This window comes from Lasiosphaeria miniovina (genome assembly GCF_030549165.1).
Source record: "Lasiosphaeria miniovina strain SMH2392-1A chromosome Unknown B0T26scaffold_1, whole genome shotgun sequence".
In the NCBI taxonomy this organism is placed as follows: domain Eukaryota; kingdom Fungi; phylum Ascomycota; class Sordariomycetes; order Sordariales; family Lasiosphaeriaceae; genus Lasiosphaeria; species Lasiosphaeria miniovina.
Window position 1 is genome coordinate 7,208,778 of NW_026848220.1, and position 19,994 is coordinate 7,228,771.

At 61.2% G+C, this 19,994-nt stretch overlaps 8 protein-coding genes across 8 annotated transcripts; 2 read left to right on the forward strand and 6 right to left on the reverse strand.

Annotated features, from left to right (window-relative positions):
- Positions 1-1,171: 1,171 nt before the first annotated feature.
- Positions 1,172-1,669, reverse strand: B0T26DRAFT_737517 (ribosomal protein S8-like protein; the record flags this gene model as incomplete). The annotated part of the gene is made up of 1 exon (XM_060443455.1): positions 1,172-1,669. The coding sequence occupies one exon, from the start codon at positions 1,667-1,669 to the stop codon at positions 1,172-1,174; it is 498 nt and encodes a 165-aa protein (XP_060303936.1).
- Positions 1,670-3,002: 1,333 nt separating this feature from the next.
- B0T26DRAFT_671257 (uncharacterized protein) lies at positions 3,003-4,494 on the forward strand (the record flags this gene model as incomplete). The annotated part of the gene is made up of 3 exons (XM_060439297.1): positions 3,003-3,040; positions 3,111-3,277; positions 3,347-4,494. The coding sequence occupies 3 exons, from the start codon at positions 3,003-3,005 to the stop codon at positions 4,492-4,494; spliced, it is 1,353 nt and encodes a 450-aa protein (XP_060303937.1).
- Positions 4,495-5,249: 755 nt separating this feature from the next.
- On the reverse strand, positions 5,250-5,810 carry B0T26DRAFT_622331 (uncharacterized protein; the record flags this gene model as incomplete). Its single annotated transcript, XM_060436096.1, has 1 exon — positions 5,250-5,810. A coding segment is annotated over one exon (561 nt), but the record flags the coding sequence as incomplete, so codon positions are not given.
- A 774-nt stretch (positions 5,811-6,584) lies between these two features.
- B0T26DRAFT_671259 (amidase) lies at positions 6,585-8,264 on the reverse strand (the record flags this gene model as incomplete). Its single annotated transcript, XM_060439298.1, has 1 exon — positions 6,585-8,264. The coding sequence occupies one exon, from the start codon at positions 8,262-8,264 to the stop codon at positions 6,585-6,587; it is 1,680 nt and encodes a 559-aa protein (XP_060303939.1).
- Positions 8,265-9,151: 887 nt separating this feature from the next.
- On the reverse strand, positions 9,152-10,546 carry B0T26DRAFT_94271 (quinone oxidoreductase). Its single transcript, XM_060448160.1, has 3 exons — positions 10,051-10,546; positions 9,857-9,942; positions 9,152-9,799 (listed from the first exon to the last, which is right to left on the reverse strand). The coding sequence occupies exons 1-3, from the start codon at positions 10,075-10,077 to the stop codon at positions 9,289-9,291; spliced, it is 624 nt and encodes a 207-aa protein (XP_060303940.1). The 5' UTR covers positions 10,078-10,546; the 3' UTR covers positions 9,152-9,288.
- Positions 10,547-11,879: 1,333 nt separating this feature from the next.
- On the reverse strand, positions 11,880-13,214 carry B0T26DRAFT_633724 (major facilitator superfamily domain-containing protein; the record flags this gene model as incomplete). Its single annotated transcript, XM_060436563.1, has 1 exon — positions 11,880-13,214. One exon carries the CDS (start codon positions 13,212-13,214, stop codon positions 11,880-11,882), a length of 1,335 nt encoding a protein of 444 aa, XP_060303941.1.
- A 2,559-nt stretch (positions 13,215-15,773) lies between these two features.
- B0T26DRAFT_94941 (uncharacterized protein) lies at positions 15,774-16,140 on the reverse strand. Its single transcript, XM_060448161.1, has one exon. The coding sequence runs from the start codon at positions 16,041-16,043 to the stop codon at positions 15,852-15,854; it is 192 nt and encodes a 63-aa protein (XP_060303942.1). The 5' UTR covers positions 16,044-16,140; the 3' UTR covers positions 15,774-15,851.
- A 97-nt stretch (positions 16,141-16,237) lies between these two features.
- On the forward strand, positions 16,238-19,915 carry B0T26DRAFT_671263 (uncharacterized protein; the record flags this gene model as incomplete). The annotated part of the gene is made up of 1 exon (XM_060439299.1): positions 16,238-19,915. One exon carries the CDS (start codon positions 16,238-16,240, stop codon positions 19,913-19,915), a length of 3,678 nt encoding a protein of 1,225 aa, XP_060303943.1.
- Between the last annotated feature and the right edge of the window lie 79 nt (positions 19,916-19,994).

The following is a 19,994-nucleotide window of genomic DNA, read 5'->3' on the forward strand; positions in this document are numbered from 1 at the left end:
TGTCAAGAGGAATACGTCCAAAGTCGGGGCAAGACTCTCTGGGTCTTCACAAGAGCTACAGGCCTCGACCGCCGACACTGTTGCGGCCGAGGTGGAGCAGGCTTCCACTGCAAGGGAGGTGATAAAAATCGCAAAGCAGGACAAAGTCGAAGCCTCGCTGCCCAAAAACGAGGAGCAGAGCGCTGCTGAAGAGGCAGCGCCAGTGTCTGAGGGAATTACATCTCCTGCCATCGATGCTACCGAGCCCGCTGAGGGAGAGGTCAAGGACGAAGCCGCACTGCCCGAGTCAGTACAGCTGGAGGAGAATACCGAACAGACTGCAGAGAAGATAGACGCGGTAGCAGACGAGGCAGCAGACGAGGCAGCAGACGAGGCAAAGCTGTCAGAGCCTGGAAATGCAGTTTCGACCGAGACAGCTGCCCCTGGTGAAACCCACGAGACAAAAGTGGCGGTCGACGAGCCGGAGAAGGACGAGTCCGGTGACGTGGCCGACGACAGTGTTGTTGCCCCTGACGCCAAAACCAAAGGAGCCGAGTCTGAGTCTGGCACTACTGTGGATTAATGCTGGACAATGTATTTCGAAACAGCAGCGCTGGAGTACGATTATAGCATTCCTTCTATCACTTTGTAATTCTCTTCGTCGGTCGCCGCAAAAAATAGGACGTTGTAGTGTTAATGGAGACCCCAACTTATATGATACCTGGTGGAAGAAAAGGGGCGGCCTTTGCAGGAGTCGGTTACGGGCCAGTAGAACTGTTGGCCAGGATCAACTTATTAGAATATCACTATTCAATTTTCTTTCTCGAAATGTTTCAGCTGCTTGGTGACTGTGATGAGTTGTCTTGGACTTGTAGCAATATGTTACACGGTTTATATACAGCAATATTTATTCGGCTGGTCGTAAACTGTCGCCATAGTAGCTCGACTCTGGTGCCACGCGGATCTCGAGCCTTCCAGCAAGCTCAGACCGCCTGTTGCCTCTGCCAGACAATCTCCCCAACTGTGCAAACTGATTCCGCCGCGTGACGGAAACAGTATCTGTATCTTACAGCATCTAGCCTGCCGTGTGGGAGAAGAGGCGAAGCTTCCCCAACCCACTCGGATCCCTCCCTCTCCGACGTTTCTTTCAAAGCCGTTTGCCGATCTGTTTGCCGCCGCTGCAGTGCCATCATCATGACACCCGGCACAGCACCAAGCCGCCGACCTTCTTGGCCAGCGCCTCGCGGATCTCGAGCACGCCCCGGTCCGTGGCCAGGAACATGGTCTCGCCGAGGTTGAGGCCCTTGAGATGGTCGGCGGGCAGGCCACGGCTGACGCGCTCGAGGGCGGGCAGCGCGGCCGTCACCAGGCGCGACGGCTTGCTCACGACCTTGACGTTGCGGATCACGGGCTCGTTGTCCCAGTACTTGAGCCCCAGCCACAGCCGCCGCGTCGCCACGTTGGCCGTCGTCACCGGCTCCGTCACGCCCCCTGCCTCCAGCGACGACAGCGCCTCCATCGGCGGCGGCTGCGGCCCGCCCCGCGTCACGCTGCCCACCAGCCCCGCCCGGTGCAGCGCGAGCGCCAGGTTGAGGTTGTACTTGTTGCTGGGCAGCGACGTGAGCCCCAGCCGCGCCCGCGTCGCGTTCTGCAGGTGCGAGCACGCGTGCGCTATGCTCTGGATGCCCATTTTGAAGGGTTGTGTGTGTGCTTCCGTGTGCGGCACGGAGAATCTAGGAGGAATGAGAGACCCGAAAGGGTTTGCCTCGAAGGCGGGTTGACGGGGTGGTTGTCTCCCTTCGCTAAATTACAGGCGTGTCCCAGGCTCGAGGACAGAGGTGGGAATGGAGTTAGCTGTTTTGACTGTCGAGCAGACTGCTGACTGTCGAGCAGACTGCCGGCAAGTAAGTATTTTTCTCGGTCGTCAGGGTGTTGGGGTTCTGGGGGCCACTGACATCCCCGACAGTTGGGTTCAAGAAGGAATCGAGGAGGAAAAGAATGGCACTCCTAGCCTTCAATTGCTCTGGGAGACGGGAGACAGCCTGTCGCTGAGGATATCGGCGCCGTCGTCGGTTCGGTTGTCGGGACAGTGACAAAATTCGGCACGGAGCAGTCGGAGCTCGCTTGGGTCTTTCCGCCGTCGTCGCGTTCGGCCAAATTTTGTCCACGCAAAACCGACGACAGGGATTGGGATTCAGGATTCAAGCAGGAGGCCCGAGCTCGGGCTAGCGTGCGGTGGCCTTGGCAAGCTGTCTCGCGGCCCCTCCCCCGCCTCGATCCCAATTGGCTTGACACCCTCCATTAAGCGCCGAGCAGACCAGTTGATGTGACCGCCCGCCACATCTCCATGCCGCTGCGGGCCTCCCGTCGGGCGAACTAGGAGTGGGATCACCACTGCTCCGCGGTGCTGATTTGCCGGCAGAGTGATGTCGAGTGCTGCGTGGGAACAGTGGAAAGCCCCAAAGCCGCCTAATGGCGGGCGCTGCATGAGAGGGCAGCACTGGGCCTGGGGCCTCGGATTGTGTGACGGTGTGTGTGATGTTGGGTGATGCAGCTACCTCCTGCCCTACCTACCTTGCCTACCCCTCGCATCTGTTCATTTGCGATGCGATGTCCCCGCGGTGCTGATTTGCCGGCAGAGTGATGTCGAGTGCTGCGTGGGAACAGTGGAAAGCCCCAAAGCCGCCTAATGGCGGGCGCTGCATGAGAGGGCAGCACTGGGCCTGGGGCCTCGGATTGTGTGACGGTGTGTGTGATGTTGGGTGATGCAGCTACCTCCTGCCCTACCTACCTTGCCTACCCCTCGCATCTGTTCATTTGCGATGCGATGTCCTCGTCCTGATCTCGTCTATCCGGGCTATTGTTCAAGACGGCTTCTTCCTGCCATTGCATGCCGGTGATCGCGAGACGAGGGGATTCGGACGTTGCGACGTTGTGAGCGTTTGGCATTCTCCACGGGCTGCGTCGCCCACCAATATCCACAAACGACGACGCGGAGCTCTTCGTAGAGCTCGCCCGCAAAGATGGCTGCCCGGCCAGGGGAAGACAACGTGGCCACGCTGTAAGTGGCCGTCTGTTCCCTGCTTGTCTGGACTGAAGGCGTCTGTGGCTATTTGGTCTAACAAGCTCAGCTTCGGGGACATCCACTACTTCTATGGCCCGCCAACCGACAAGCCGCAGCATCACAGGTTTGACAAGGGCTCGTACATCTACCTCTTTGAGGATGCGAACCAGGCGCGCGCCCGCCTCGAGGTCGCCAACCAGCCGGGCACCGACGACCAGGACGCCTTTGACGGCTGTAAGATGCTGCCTATTTCGTTTGGACGAGGGATCGGATGAGAGCTAACCTGCGTCGACGCATTGCTAGACCTCGACAAAACCCAGCTCGAGTACTCGTACAAGAAGTCGTGCGTCGTGACCCTGACGGTGGGCGACGTCGACGGTCACGAGGAGTGGCATCTCCCGACCTACGACCCCCACAACCAGAACAAGTACCACTACAAGCTGCACTCGCTCGACATCTACTTCTGGACCCAGCAGGACGCTTTGGAGTTTGTCAATGGCATCCGGCGCGTGCTCCCCCCGGCCCAATGCGAAGTCCTCGACGAGCCCGGCCCGCCGCCGCGCCACCTGGCCGATGTCAGCTCCGTAGTGCAGCAGCTTGAGCGGGCCGCCATCGCGGACTCGGACTCGTCCGTTGCCACCCCGCCGTCTACCATCTCTTACAGCACGCCGAGCGTCAGCGGTGCTCCCTCTGCTGGCCCGCCGCTCTCTGCATTCTCCGGCGCCGGGGACCTCACTCCTCCCCCGCCCCCGCCCCAGTTCGCTCCCATTGCCTACAACCCGGCCGCACCCCCTGCGCCCGAGCAGGTCCGGCACCGCGAGAAGACGCCTCCTCCCGATGACGATGTGGCGAACCCCCTGCACATGACCATGGCCTACGACGCCCAGACGCCCTTCTCCCCTGGGCTTGTGCCCAGCGGCCGCGGTCCCCTCAGCCCCGGCATCCCGCCGCCCAACATCCAAAACCCGCCCGGAGCGCCCTCATTCCCCGCCCCGCCCCAGCACAGCGTCACGTCTCCCGGCTTCGCGCCCCAGGGATTCGGCGCCCTCGGCGGACACCCCCTCGGCCTGTCCCAGCATCCAAACGTCCACCCCATGCTGTCGCGCTCCGCCACCATGCCCGTGCAGAGCACGACCCCGGCGGTCCCTTTCATGATTTCCGGGGGGTACACGCCCGGTTCGCCGCCGCCGAGCATCCCCGGCGGCTACACGCCGGGCTCTCCGCCTCCGAGAATCGCTGGCGGTGCGGCGGCGGCGGCGGCTCCCGCGCCCCAGGCGTACAACCCCGCTGCTCCTGCCGCGAGCGAGTACTCGGTCCATCAGCAGTTCTACATCCCCGAGAGTCAGTACAAGCCTAAGGTGGAGACTAGGGGCAAGCTGGAGGAGGGCGCTGGCAAAGTCGAGCGCGGCGTGACCGGCATGCTCAAGAGGTTTGAGAAGAAGTTTGGCTGATGGACTTTGGCTGATGGACGGCCTTTGGTTGGGGGGGGCGGGTGTTTGGGCGAGAGGTTAACTCTGGCGCGAGATTGTCTTTGGCTTGCTTTATCAAGCGTAGAAGAGCAGAGTTCACTGGAAGTGGTTTTGTCGTCCATTTAATCAACAAGGGGCAGAAATTGACGGTTGTTGCATCAAAGGGGGCAAGTGAATTAGGGTTTGCTCATATTCACTTTATTGGCGCAAGATTGTGTTATGTCTGTCTTTGTAAAACTAGACGCCGCTGGAAACTGGTATGGCCTTATTGCTCTTGACTAGGTCCGCCACCGATATTACTTCATGTAACACGACCTCATTGTCAAGGGATATCCTGTCCGCTGCGAGCCACCCCAAAAAGCAGCAACGCCAGAGAGGTGGATCGTTCGTGCGGAATACTCGCCGTCACGTAACAAGACTATATCCTTTCCGGTCCATGTGTTGTCCGCGTATCTCCTGGCGACGCGGGGCTGGAGGTGGGTAGTAGCGTCCCTTCCTTTCACCATGACCGAGCCTAGCGAGCTACGAGGCAAAAAAGGGGGAAGGTGGCTATCAACGTCGGCCGAGCCGCTGAGAGGGTGGATCGAATCCTCACGCACTCACACAGCCTCTCACCACGCCAGCGCCTCTCGCGACTCCTTGAACGCAGCAGCGGCCGGCTGCTGTTTCCTCTTCGCCTTCGTGTCTGGCTCTTCCGGCTCGTCGTCGTCCTCCCTCCTGGCCTCATCGGCAGGCGGAATCACGTCCCAGTCGATGTGGTATCGCGCCGCCTCGGCCTGCACGACGCCGTCCCATTTCCGAAGCAGCGGATGCGCCGCAGCCACGTCGGCAAACACGACATCACCGCTGCCGCCACTGCCCCCCTCACGGCCCGACTGCTCCGGCCCCGGCTTCGGCTCCGGGAAGTCGTAGCTCCACGTGCCGTCGCGCGCCCAGTACAACTCGCCAAACACGGCCTGCACGCATAGCTCCCGCCGCGCCTCGGCCAGCAGCCCGCGGACGCGTGCAGCCTCGGCCTCTGGCATCTGTGTTGCGGCAGCCGCAAGCCCCTCCAGCACGCCCAGGAGCTGCCCCGCGCGCGCGCCGATCGTGGCCCCCAGCCCGAACCCCTCGTCGAACCCGGCCTGCGCGCTCAGGCCCTTGGCCGCGGCGATGCCGTCGCGGTACCCCGCCGTCGTGTGCTCCTGCTGCAGCCGCGGCACGTCGGACGGGTGCGCGTGTGCGTGTCTACTGCCGCCGGCGAGGTTGCTGGTTTCATGGCTGTCGTCATCGGCGCCCCAGACATCGTCTGTGGCGTCGGCGTGGCTGCCGCCGTTGCTGTTTGTGTCCTGGTTCTCCGCGTGGCCCTGGTGGTACCCCTGAGCGCCGTCACCGGTGCGAGGCGCCGCGCGAGACGTCATGGCCTGGAAGACGTCGGGGCCTGCGTCGGCGGGGTTGCGGAGGAGCATCACTTTTGACTTTCCCCTGTCTTGGTTTTTTTCCCTTTTTTGATTTCTTGATCTTAAGTGCACTTCAGAGGCGGATCAGCTGGGCGAGATGTTTGAAAAAGACTATGTACAGCACGGTTGGCTGCCAGCGGATGGGTGAGCATGAATTGCTACGAGTGAACGACTGCGCTCCTTTACAGGGGGGGAAGGGAGTTCTCTTAGTGGGCTGAAGTTTTGAAGCGCGGGGTGAACTCGCCTGGCCAACCCTAACCCTGATTATTATTACACATTCTATGACAGGCCTCATCATCGTCTGCAAGTTGTGTTACTTGACGGAAATCTAAGCGCTGTCTGACTAGGTATGGGCTGTGGGTGCTATATTGTAAGCTTGGGGCCTGGTAGAAATAGTACCCCTGAACGCCACAGGTTGGTGGTTCAGTGATTCGAAAGAACGACTTTCGAGCGTAGCAAGCAGCCCGCCGTAGGGGCCCCAGGAGGGCCGCTGGAGGCCATAAAGAAGGAGAAGGCCGTTCAGCGCCCCTTGCTGACTTGCCAGGTAGCGTATTTTAGACGAAATGAAAGTTCAAGAGTTCTTGAATAAATTTCTACAGCAAGTCTGCCCTTTTTCAGTCGGCTCCTACACCATCACCGTTTCGCGGCGCCGCTTCGCTTGGCCACCACATCGGCCAGCTCCGTCTTGGGCAGGAGGTAGGGCGTGATGGTGTTGCGCACCAGCGTGCGCTGCTCAAACGCATAGGCGATGCCAATCAGCGTCTCCTCCGAGAAGTGGCCGCCCATGAAGCTGATCCCAAACGGTTGGTTCGGCGCCCTGGCCACCAGGTTGCCAAACCGGTTCCTCGTCACCGTCGTGTTGGCTGGTAGCTTGCCTAGCGGCACCGTGATGACGGGCGACCCGATCAGCGCCGGCAGCCCCGACGCGACGGCCGTCGGCACCACTAGCGCGTCCAGGCTGTAGTTCTGGAGCGCCCCGGTAATGCCTAGCGGGCCGGCAAAGTACCGCTGCGCCGTGTAGTTACCCCAGAACAGCGGCGACTCGTTGCCGTGCGTCAGGTTCAGCGCGGCCTCCCAGATAAGCGTGTCGCGCTCCGGCCAGTCTTCCAGCGGGCTGGACTGCGTAAAGGCTTGCAGCGAGGCAACTGAGGTGATGTTGTTGGGGTTGGAGCCCAGCTTCGACACGTACCCTGCGAGGTTCGTGATGAAGTCGGACATGAGCACGTTGTCCTCGTAGTCGCCGGCGTTGACGGCCTCGTATCCCGGCAGCTCGAGGTCGTCGACGACGGTTGCGCCGGCCCCGCGGAGCACGCCGAGAGCAGCGTCGAACTCGGCCTGGATCGGCGCGAGGGTGACCGACCGCACCAGGTTGCGCGGCACGCCAATGCGCTTGCCGGCCAGGGCGAAGTAGTCGCAGGCTTTGACGTAGTTCGGGATCTTCTCGAAAGGGATCGCCGATGTGTAGTTGTCGTTGGGGTCTGGCCCCGCGATTGCCGAGAGGAGGTACGCGGCGTCCCTCACCGACCGCGCCATCGGCCCGACTGTGTCTTGGTGCTCGGAAATAGGCACCACGAGGTACCGCGACGTGAGTCCTACCGACGGCTTTATCCCCACCAGGTTGTTCATGTTGGACGGCGACAGGATCGAGCCGTCCGTCTCGGTCCCGAGGCTGGCAAACGCGAGGCCAAGGGAGCTGGACACGCCGCTACCGGACGACGACCCGGACGGGTCTTGTTTCGGGTAATAGGCCCCTTGCGTCTGCCCGCCAACTGCAGACCACCCGTTGCTGCTGTTGGAGCTGCGGTAGTTGGCCCACTGGGAGAGGTTCGTCTTGCCGAGGATGATGGCCCCGGCCTTTCTCAGCTTGGCAGCCATGGTGCTGTCGGCGGGAATCTTTGCACCAACGAGGGCGTAGGAGCCGGCCGTGTTGTCCATCTTGTCAGCCGTGGCGATATTGTCCTTGATGAGGACGGGGATGCCGTGCAGAGGCCCGTAGTGAGTCCCGGCCGCCCTCGCAGAGTCCATCTCGGCGGCAATGTCCAGGGCATCCGGGTTAATCTGCGTGACCATCTTGAGAGGCGAGCTGACTTCCTTGATGCGGGTGATGTAAGCAGTAACAAGGTCTACGCTCGTGAACAGGCCCGTCTCGAGGCCTCTTGCCAGGTCCACGAGGTCTGCCTCGATTAAAGGGGGGAATGGCGTCCCGTTGATTGCCGTGCTCGAGTTTGAGCACAGCAGTGCCGCACCGCCATCTCGTATCAAGCACGCGGCCGCGACGGCTATGGCGACCCTTCGCAGGGCCAATGTCAACATTTCATCCAAGTCCAAGTTCTCGGTGTAGGCTCCAACTGGGCAAAACAACAACGATGGCGACGGCGACGAAGACGACAACGACGGGAAGCAGACAAGGCAAGCTACGCCAACTAGCACGAAAAGGCCAAGAAAACCTGCGATGGGAGCAGACAAACACGGGAAACGAGGATGGGCATGTATATACCGGCGTCCCGCCCTGGGAGCGCGAGTGCCCAGGCCGGCTATCTGGACAGGGACTTTATCCATCTCCCGTCCTCTCGGGCCCTGCCACAGTTGGGCGTTGTTGACGTCGACAGGAGGCCTGGACGCGCGATGGCAGAATCTAGGCCGCGAGCCGAAGAGAAGATGTGCAGCGGCTCTTGTTGGACACCAATTGTCATACAGGAACACTCATGCATTGCCTACCTAGCGCGTGGGAGTTCTAGCGTCACCCAGGATTGGGGACGCTGTGAACTGGCACCTTCCAGTCTTGGCCACATCACGCAGCGCAGCCGATTCGGCGGCCCACGGGGGAATGGATTAGCATTTGGTCCAGTAATTCCGTCCAAACAACTTATCACCGTTATCGTCGGCTAGGTGTATTCCGTGTGCAAGGCAAGCCAAGGAGTTGCGAGGCTCGGACTTAATTGTTGTGGCTTGGTGTGCAAGCCCCAAATTTGGGTAAGGTGTGCAGTTTACCTTGGCAGCGTTGCTTTGCGGCTGCTTCAACTCTCCAGCAAAGACAAAACACACGACTACCGATGCAACCATGCAACGATACACGCCGATACTTCAAGGTACTTCGCTTCTCCCGACACGTCTTCTCGCTGGATGCAATGGAACTTTTTTTTTTTGAAACGCATACGCTGACATTAGGATTATCAGAGAATCACATTATCTCGCACTTTCCCGGCAGCGGCAACCCACACGGGCCTTCCTTAGCTTTCTTGCCCTCGTCCGCCTTGGGGACCGCAGCCTCCTCCTTCTCAGTGGCTTTCGCTCCATTCGTACCCTTTCCTGCCGTCGCGTCGCCACCATCATGTAGTCACGCGGTGCCCGAGGCGTACTTGGCCGCCGTCTTATAGAACCACTCGCCCTGGATGGTCGCGAGCTCGAGCTCCCTCTCGCTGGGCTGCCGGCTGCCGTCGGACCCGGCAATCGTGCCGGCGCCCCACGGGCCACCGCCGCGCACCTCGGTCACGTCGACGAGCTGGGCGAACGCCTTGGCGTAGCCGAAAGGCACGTAGAGGATTCCGTGGTGGGCAAGGGTGCTGATGGCCGCGAGCGCCGTCGACTCCTGGCCGCCTCCCATGCTGGCGGTCGACAGGAAGAACCCGGCGAGCTTGCCGTAGAAGCCGCCCGACGACCACTGCTTGCCCGACTTGTCCCAGAAGGCCTTCCACTGCGTGGGGAAGTTGCCGTACCGTGTCGGGATGCCAATCAGGAAGGCATCATACGCCTCCAGCGTCGACGGGTCGTCGATGACGGGGATGTCTGTGGGCTTGGGCGGGGCGTACATCTTGTCCAGGACCTCTTGCGGGAGAGTCTCGGCGACCCTGAAACATCAAAGTCAGACCACGGAACGCTTTGCGCGTCATGCAAGGGGGACGCACTGGTAGAGATCGGCAGTACCACCGGCCTTCTCGATTCCTTTCTTCTCGGCCTCGGCGAGCTGTCTGATGTGGCCATACATGGAGTACTGGAGAGAGCGTCAGCCAGGTATAGAACAAACCCCATCTCGCATCTTGACATGGGCGGGGCCATGTTGATGTCACAACGACTAGGGAAAGGGGTACGGAGTCCCTACGTAGACGATTGCAATCTTGGGCGCCATGTTGAGGATGAGTCTGGAGTCTTGGGTGTCTAGGTTTGTGAACAAAGTCTGTGGGTTTCGACTGTGCGATTGTCGGATGGAGAAGAAAACGTTCCATCGGGGGACAGCTGGGTATATATACCCCAGGGATATAATTAACCCGGGGTGGAGGAAGTCCCATTGCGACGCAGTGCGACATTGATCGACCCCGGGAGACCAAAGGTCCGATAGCTGGGTATCCGGGCCTAGCTGGCTCGAGACGGATCGGATTCGTCATGATCAAATAATCACGTTCACACACGCAAGGGAGACCCCAACCCAGCGCAAACGGGGCCAGAAGTACAGGCACAGGCACAGGCACAGGCACAGGCACAGAGGCACAGAAGCACAGCTACGGTCAACTTGCCCAGCTCCTTCACTTCGACTTCCTTCACACTTGGAATAGTATCAGCCAGCAGAGCCGCTGGGGACTTACCCAGAACCAGCATCCAGACAGCTCCAGCTAACCAGCTAATAACCGACAGACATGGCGTCGGCACGCGAAGCACATAAGCATACGGGCGCGCACGCAGCTCCCGTTGTCGAGGGCAGCCGGAAGTCAACTCAAGGACGACCCCGCAACCCTATCTTAGCTATCGACCTATTACCCCTCACCACACCGGGAGCCATTGACCTATCCACCGAGGGCTAGTCTGTGGTGCATGCCGCATCCCCGCTGGGACGCTGTGGATTGCTGATTAACAGCTTACATTCAGAGGCCTGGCTCTCCTTGGCACCTTGTCCAGTGTGCCTCGCGCGCCTTCAAGCTTGAGGTGGGCCGTTAATGGGCTGGCCTGTCGAGACAACTCCACAGGCCAGAGCAATGGCTCCGTCAGCAGCCAGCAGTGCTTTTGTCACCATTTGTCACTCATTAGAAACGTCCAAACGAGCGCGCGCGCGAGGCCAACACCAACCTCCTCCATGTTATTTGAAATGCGAGCGGCGGCGGCGTCGAAACCCCACTCTGGCAGAGGAATCGTCTCGACGGGCGCGCGACTGCTCGCCCGTACGGCGTCCGGCCCCGTTCCGAGGCCAGCCAGCCGCGAGGACTTGTACGAAAGGCTGCCCTTGGTCCGTCTCGGCGAACGGCATTAGGGCATTAGTCACGAATAATAACTAATCATCCGATTAACTGGTCAATTGATGGATGTATCGCTTTGTGTCTTGATGCAGGCGCTCTGAAGTGGTCAAGCCTCACGTCACATTGGTCCCGGGCCGCAGGTGCTACCTAGTTAAGGTCGGTTATGCGGCGTCTTAGTTCCACACGATATTTGATTCACCACATCTCGAAACGTCGAATATGCTTCGGCTGTTCTGCCGAACGGGGCAGATGGATATTGGATAACGCAGATGACAACTAAATGCGAGCTCGCTAACCGACGGCAACCTGCTCCCGCCCCTGCGTTCTTGGCGGTATTCCGCTGGGTGGTTTCTTTCTAATTCCCCCTTTTCGCTGTTGTTTCTTACTCTTCCCATTGCGCCGTGATGGACGAGCTTCCAATCCAGCCGATCCGATAACGCAGAACAACGTCAAGGACGTCCGCCAGGGAACCAAGTCCCCATTTTAAAGGGTTCGAAGTTTTCATTTTAATTAGGTATTTAACTGACGCGGAAGTTTCTAATGGCGTATCTAACGGTTCTATCCGTACCCTTCCATCTATATTCCCATTCCGTACCCTATGTTGATGTTCATGTCGTACTAATGCTAATGCCATGCTAATGCCAATGCTAATACAGATAACGACTTCAAGTCGTGATCAATGTTGGTCGCCAAAGTCCGACCATCAGGCCTTCCAGTGCCCATGCTTTCTATAGAGTATGGCTCTCGAGACCAAGGTAAGGAGAGCCGACAAGAGGAGGCCAGCTGCTGCATACCCCATGGTGCCCAGCCAACGTGCCTCGGTTCGGTCGCCGAGGATCGCGCCTGCGATTGGCGTCCCGACGAGAATGGCGACACCAGAGATGAGAAAGCTCGTGCCCAGCCTCGCCCCGACTCTCCCCATGTCAGGAGAGAGTCCAACAATGACGGTCGGCATCAGGCTGACCACGCCGCCGGAGAAGGCGCCGTAAAGCAGCGCAAACACAACAGCGCCAGCTAGGTTGTGGATCCCCATCCAGCCGAACGCCAGCACCGCGCTTGCGAGCGTGCAGATTATCTGCATGTTCATGCAGCCCCAGCCATCAGCCAGGGCGTTTGGCACTAGCCGTCCCAAGATGGACCCGACGTTGAGCAGCGTCACCAGATACGGCGCAAAGTCAGGCGTCGCGATGCCGTGCGACGTTCCGAAGAGGGCGAGGTAGAAGAAGGGCACATAAAGCATCAGAAACGAGAAGAGACTGCCCAGAACGAACACCACGTAAGGACCGTCGCGCAAGGCGGTCATGTCGATTATGGACCGCGTCTTTCCGCTCGGTGGCACGCGAGTGCGCATGAAGATGACGGGCGGGATCGAGACGGCGAGCAGGATGAAGGCGATGACCCGGGTCGCCCACCCAAACCCGATCTGCGGCTGGAGTCTGCTGAAGATGATCGGGAAGATGATGCCGGCGACGGGCGAGCCGACACTCGAGATGCCGAGGGCCAGGGCCCGGCGCTTGGCAAAGTACTGGCTCAGGATGGCGGCCGACGGCAAGAACGTCAGGCCCATGCCAATGCCCACGCAGAAGCCCTGCGCCAAAAGAACCTGCCAGTACACGGTGCACAGCGAGGTCATGAACTGCCCAAACACGATGAGGAAGAGCCCGACCACCAGGAGATGGCGGAAATAGCCCGCGTCGAACAACGGGCCCGCGATGACGCCTACCAGGAGGAGCAGAGCGCCCTGGGCACTGCCGACCCAGGAGATCTCGGACGCCGAATTGGACTTAAGGAGGTCGGCCTCGTAGTACGACTGATAGACTCCAAAGGTGTTGATGAGCCCCCATGTGCAGGCCAGAACAGCTGTTGATCCAGCGACCTGGAGCCACGCCTCGAGGCCGCCATCAGGAACCGGGCCCACGGCTGGTGGTTCGGGAACTGCAGCCGCCTCCTTCGATACAGGTGGGCCGGGATCGGCATCGCCGGCCGGGGCAGGCGCGAGAGGTAGTCCCGCCTCGACGTCTTTCTCCGTTTGGCCCATCTCCTCGGGGAGGTCCGACTCGGAGGAGTCGGCAGAGAGTATTTCTTTCATCTTTGACTTTTTGACTGTGCTGGAGTAGACTAAGGCGGGGGTTGAGTGTCTCTTGAGCCTGGCCACTTTAAGTCTGTGGTTCCGAGAATCGGCTCGTCGTTCGGTTGATACTGGAGGGTCCGAACCAGCTGACTAGTGTTGTCGGAACCGTAGATATTGTTGACCTGATAGCTCACCCTGTTTTTTCTATTGGTGTTGCACTAACGGGAGCTCGCTGGCACAACATGGTAGGACTAGGCCTCCCCCAAGCGATAGCGGGACTGGGGCTCTACTTATTGGCAGCTATCGCCGCTTGGGAAGGAGTTACGAGAGTGGTTTGGTTGAAGCAAACTTGAGTCCACTTCAGATACCAAGGATAGTTTGGATGGGAAAGCTAGTGCCGGCCCCCCTCCTTTCGCCTGCGCTTTCCAGGATATTGGACCACATTCGGATTAGCAGCCAGGCTTGCTGCTTTTTCCCGCGGATGGTTCCCACTGTAGATTTGCGGAATGCCGCCGCTGCAGGAACTGCTCCAACCAACGCCTACGGTGCTATGAAGACAAGATATTACCGTAACCCCAAATTTCCCCCCGGAATCGGGATTATGGCAGCAGCAGCATGGAACTGTTGCGGCGAGGCACGGCAATCATCTCGCCACGGACCTTGTGCTCAGTTGCCTCAAATTCTTTGTATTGGGTTGACCAATTCCGCGGCGCTGACCAAGCTCCGGGTAGAGCCTTGGTAATTCGGTAGCCTAAGCCAACCCTTGATTAATGATCATTAGGGTTGGGGAAAACTATTCACCGCCCATCAGATTTTCTTGTCTTCTTCGTCCGCGAACGGCACATTACCAAGCGGCTTCGGATCCCCCGCAGAGAAAACAACGTGCCGGCCACGCGAGGCCCCCAATCATATTTGGCCTTTATTTTCGCGGGGCGTTTTCGAATCCTGCACCGTCACCCGGGCTGGACTACCCTGAAAGGAGCTAAAGCGTGCTGGGGAAGGCACATGATTGGCAATTGAGTTGACGTGCCCAGCTCGAAGAACCGCTCTCCCCCGCAAAATCTGCATGTAAACCTTCCCGTCCTCGTCGGTTCTTGGCGGATGGAAGAGTTGTTGAACAACGTCTAGATTAAACAACTACCTTTGACCAGTCACTTGACCTACTCGGGCAAGAGCTAAGTTGAAGAGGTTCCCTTGTTGGCAGCCGGTAGCTAAATGAATAAGTTACCTCACCCTCGAGTCTTTCACAGTAAGCAAACTCGGAAACCGTCCGAGGGACCTTTGAGGATAAGGGGTCCTCTTAAGTACACCTTTCCGCGAACCACTGCCGCATACATAAGTACATGTACAGCCAAGTCTCAAAAGTAAGGTACTTGCTTTTGGGCGTGGTGCGGAACGTTCCTCACTAACCAACATTCAGATGCTCGCTGTACCACTGGACCTGCTAAGCATAATCCAGCCATTGGAGGGCCGTTGGAATTAATTCTCTTGCGGTGAGCTGCAAAGACGCTTGTGATTCAGCACGATGCACAGACTCGAAAGACGCAAAACAAGCACTAATGACGTGAGGCTCGTGTAACGTTAGATATTCCATATCGGGCACTGGAGCGGATCTGAATTGTGCCTGTGGATTCGGGAAGAACTGAGGCCCGTGGCCTAGTGATTGACCGTCTTTGATGCCGCGGTAATATCGAGACGGTGGGCACGAAATGTGATTTATCGACGTGGAAGGTGACGAGTGGGTTTTTGGATTTGGGGGTTGCCCGAAGACGTCAACCATCCACCTGCCGAATAACAGTTGCTTGTATCGTCAAGGAAATGGCAAAGGTAGCGCCAAAATTGACGAGTTTGTGTCGGAATGTTCATGGCACCAAATATATGAGGACCTTTCCACTTTACCATCTAGACGTCTCAGCTTCAGTCAACGAACGGCCCTGAAATGCCGCGACTTGACCACCGCGAACCCGGAGACTCTGTATAGCACTCTCTCATTTGCAGCCGGCCCTTAGAGTTTAACGTCATATCACGGCTTCGGCAAGTCAATTCAAAGTCAAACTATCCTGCATGATGTCTGACGGACTTGGCGACTACATTCCGGGATGGTGGCGCCGTCGCGTGGCCTGACCTAGGGCTTATCAGTCAAAAACGCAGAGGTTTCTTTCGGAGTAGGCCCTCCCAGATACGCACTCATTTCCTGCCTTTTACCGGATGTGACCGTGGGTTGGCCTAATATACTCTACTTCACAATCTTTGGGCACACACTTCCAGAGAGATCTGGAATTCGAATCTTATTTTTGTCGATTCTTTTGGGTTCTCATTTTGCTTCTTTTTCTAGATTTGCCATCCTTCTTATCCTCAGTGCTTCTTGGGCTGCAGGGCGCGTTTGAATTAATTATTACATTTAATCTCGTGTTGTGGGAGACGAAACATGCCGGGGAAGCCCAGTGAGGGTTGAGGCTGGATTCGTTTCGGCACCCAGCCCACTGGGGACGACGCCGCACCAGCGTTAATGTTTACCTAGAACAGAACAATAATGCGGCGGCGTGGATGCTTTAGCTAGATTCACGTATTCGTGCTTTGTACCGCCTGCCGTGATACTTTTCATCAACAATCACGCCAAGGCTGTTGTGCCCCGGCTTCATTGCTGACAGCTGCAGTGCCACTACGGCCAACAGTGGGCACTACGGCCAACAGTGGGCCAGCGCTAGCAGGGGCTGGCCAGCCGAGAATTTCCCACGACACTGGCAGGCGCGCCGCTGAGTTGCACAGCAATCGGCGAATGGCAACTCCCGACATCGCTGACGTCGTCTTCACATGGCAGCTAGCCTCAGCCGACACATCACATCAAGTTTGGCACACCACGACGCATCTCATCCAACACCGCATCACGACACCGCACCTCGCCTGAAATGCATCGCCCTCGCGACGCCCTGGCCCTTGGACTCTGATTTCTGGGCCGCCATCGCCGCTCGCGTCGGCGTCGAGGCGCCATGGTCGACCACGATGACAGCTCCCACCAAGCCGCCCGCAGGCCCCCACGGCACCCGTCTCTGGACACAGCCCGCCCGAGCCTCGACGAGGCCGACGCTGACACCGGCTTCTCGCGCGGATTTACCCCCGACTCGACCCTGGTGAGCCCTTCTGACGACGTCGACCCCGTCCAGCGTCCGCGACCTGTTAGCTACGGCGACGGCGAGAGACGACGCTCCAAGACGGGCCGCCCGCACAAGCACCGCACTAGCGGCGCCTTTCTGCTCGCCGACCCCGTCTACCACGCCCCCGAGCAGCCTCGCACCCAGCCCAGGCATCTACGGCACTCGGTCGACAACCCAAAGACCAGGTCCCAGTATGGCCACGACAGGCCGCATCCCCGGGCGCAGGGAACGCAGGCACACTCACAAGCACACTCGCAAGCACAATCACCAGCACACTCGCAAGCACACTCGCAGGGACACACCCAAGCATACATACAGGGGACGCAGCACAAACAGGCACACTCGGGACACTCGGGACACACCGCTGTCGGGCTCGGCCTCGACCTCGACCACCCACCCAGCCGGACCGACCGCGACAGAGCCTCCACCGGCACCGTCGTGCGCGACTCGCTCGACGGCCCCCTCGACTTGGAGTCGGCCCAGATCGTCAACATGGCCCTGAACCTGAGCGAGTCCAAACGGCTGGCGTCGCGGCGCAACGCCTCGCAGCCCATCCCCCGCCTGGCCCCCCTGCCCGACAGCTCTACCGGCGGCAGCCTTAGACAGCACCTCCAGCAGCAGCGCCGCATCTCGCGCACCATCTCGCCGCGCCCCGATCGCTCGCCCAGGGTCGGCTCTGGCCGCGTGCTCAGCCCCCTGCAGACCTTCGAGTCCGACGGCGCCTACCGCTACCACTTCTCGCAGTCGACGCTGGCCCGCGCCCAAAAGGCCAAGGAGTACCTCGAGCTCATGGCCCAGTACCGCCGCGTGCTCGACCTGCTGCCGCCGCTGCAGCCTGCCCGCGCCCGCCCGCCCGCCGCCAGCCCTCCTGACACCCCCAACGGCTCCGTCCACGTTTTTAGGGTTCCCATTAACGACGAGCCGAAGATCGGCCGCCCCTACGACCCGCTGCAGTACGTCCGCAACCGCAAGGTCCGCGCCCGCGAGCGCAAGGTCATCGACGGCGAGGCCCACGGCTTCGGCGACGTCGTGCGCGTCTCCGAGTGGGTCGACGACGTCTCGAGGTGGGTGGCCACGGCTGCCACCCGCTCGCCAGGCGACGGTGCCCTGCCCGTGTTCGCCGCCGCCCACTCCAGCACCACCCAGAACTCGCCCCCGCCGGCCAGCTCGCGGCCTGTCGTCCCCGCCAAGCCACGGCGCCCGCGCGTCGACTGGGCCATCGATCCCGCCGACATGCTGGCCGACGTCTACTGGCTCGAGCAGGACGGCAACAAGAAGCTCGTCGAGGACCGCCACTGGCGTCGCGTCTTCCCCCAGGGCCCCGACCTGTACCAGCCCGCGTCCCACGAGGGCCTGCGCACCACCCCCGGCTCCGTCAAGGACGTGTCCGACCACGCGCCTGCCGAGCCCGACCCCCCCGCCAGGGCCGAGAGCGAGCACACGCTCAGCTCGACGCGCGACCGTGCCCAGCAGAAGCTGCGCGCGCTCAAGGGCTCGCACCACCGCCAGAACAGCTCGGCCAACCGCGACCTGCGCATCCACCGCGGCTCGCTGTCCGACTCGTCCGACACGGACAGCGACCGCCGCCGCCGCGCCCGCGCCGGCACCCTCAGCGGCGGCAGCGAGGCCATCCTGGCCAAGCAGATGGACGACATGATTGCGCGCGAGCAGCGAGAGGCCGAGGCCGGCGGCCACCCCGTCTACGGCAACGAGGCGCTGCGCATCAAGTTTGCCGCGCCCAGCCCCGTGACCCCAGAGCAGAGGACGCGCGCGTCGTCGCCCAGCCGCGCCAACAGCCACCGCCGCATCGACTCGCTGAGCGAGGCCGAGAGCAGGCGCAAGCCCAGGCCCTCGCCACCGCCCGTCGGCCGCGCCAGCCTTGAGGTCCCCCCAGGGCCGAGGCGCTTATCCATCGAGTACGACACGTCGCAGCCTAACTCGCCAGACCTGCGCCCCGCCCGCGACGGCGCCCTCGTGCCCGCCATCGGCTTGGATCTGTCGCCCTCGTCGACCCGGCCCAGCTCGCCCACGCGCAACCCGCTGACCAAGGTCAGGAGCATCTTCCGCGAGCGCAGCAGGGACCGCGTCCCGGAGCATCCTGGCCACGACAGTGTCGGCTCGTCGCCCGTGCCCGAGTCGACGCCCGACGCAGCCAACGGCCCGCCCGACCGCCGCCCCTCGAGGAGCCCGCTGCGCATGGTCAAGGGCGACGCGAGCCACCGCTCGCACCGCAGCACGGGCAGCGCAAAGCTGCGCGACGACGCCGGCAGCGGGCTGCGGTCGCTGTTCCTGCGCCCGCGCATCGATAGCGTCCTGCGCACCAGCGTGTCCAAGGTCAGCGACATGATCTGGCGGCGCGACGGGCCCTTCGAGCAGTCGTCGGGCACCTCGTCGGACGATTCGGAGCCCGAGCCGGCTAGGGGCCGCTCTCGGGGTCCCCATCGCTCCGTCTCGCGCCACGGCCATGTCCACAGCACATCGGCCTCGGCCCACAGCGCCAGGAGCCACCTCGACGCCATGCCGCTGTTCATGCCCACCATCGACCAGGGAGTCGTGAGCGACCGTTCCGCCCTGGCACCTGCCTCGCGCCCCCTGAGCCGCCGCTCCTCGCGCTTCGACCTGCTCAAGCCGCCGCGCATCGACGTGCAGAACGCCCCGCCGAGCACGTCGCCGCCGCCAGCCGAGGTCCGCCCACACCCCGACGACTCGGACTCGGACTCGCGCACTAGCAGCTACGTGCGCGACGCCGACGCCCGCCTCAACGCCGTGATCTTTGCCAACCCTCAGCCGCGCCCGTCCCCCAGCCGCCACTGGTCCATCGCCGACGCCGACCGCCCGCCCGCCCGCGCCGCCGTGTCCAAGCGCGAGGTCGCCCGCCTGCGCGCCCTGCTGCTCAGTTCGGGCATCCACGCCATGGAGATGGACCGCCGCGCCCGCGAACGCAAGCTGCTCGGCCTGCCTAGCGCCCGCGCCGTCGCCGCCGACGCCGCGCCGCCGCTCGCCTGGCCCGAGGTCGTCGCCCTGTGCCCCGACCCCGCCGTGCGCCAGCGCCTGCTGGTGCGCCCCGTCGCCCGCCGCGACCTCTACCCGCTGGCCGCGCGCGTGCTCGGCTCGTCCATCCAGGCGTCGGCCCAGCACTTTCAGGCCGTCTCGGACCGCTTCGCCAACGACACGGCGCCCGCCCTCGAGCGCCGCGTCGAGGTCCTGCGCGCCACGGTCGCCGGCGAGCTGACCGAGCGCACCCAGATGGCCGCCGACGCCGCCGACGAGGCCAGCCACGATCTCGTGTCTGGCCAGCGCCTCAAGGTGAAGCGCGTCGTCGACGTCATCGAGAAGATGCTGCGCCGCCGCCGCCGCCGCTTCCGCTGGGCCCGCCGCGCCGGCTGGCTGGCCGTCGAGTGGGTTTTGGTGGGCTTCATGTGGTATGTCTGGTTCGTCGTCATGATCACGCGCGTGCTGCTGGGCGTCGGCAATGGCGCCGTGCGCGCCGTGCGCTGGCTGCTGTGGCTGTAGTTTTTTCTCTGCCGTTTCTGGCTGTTATTACCACTTGTATTGCCGTTTCTTCCCTCTGTTCCTTTCCTCTGGTGGCTTA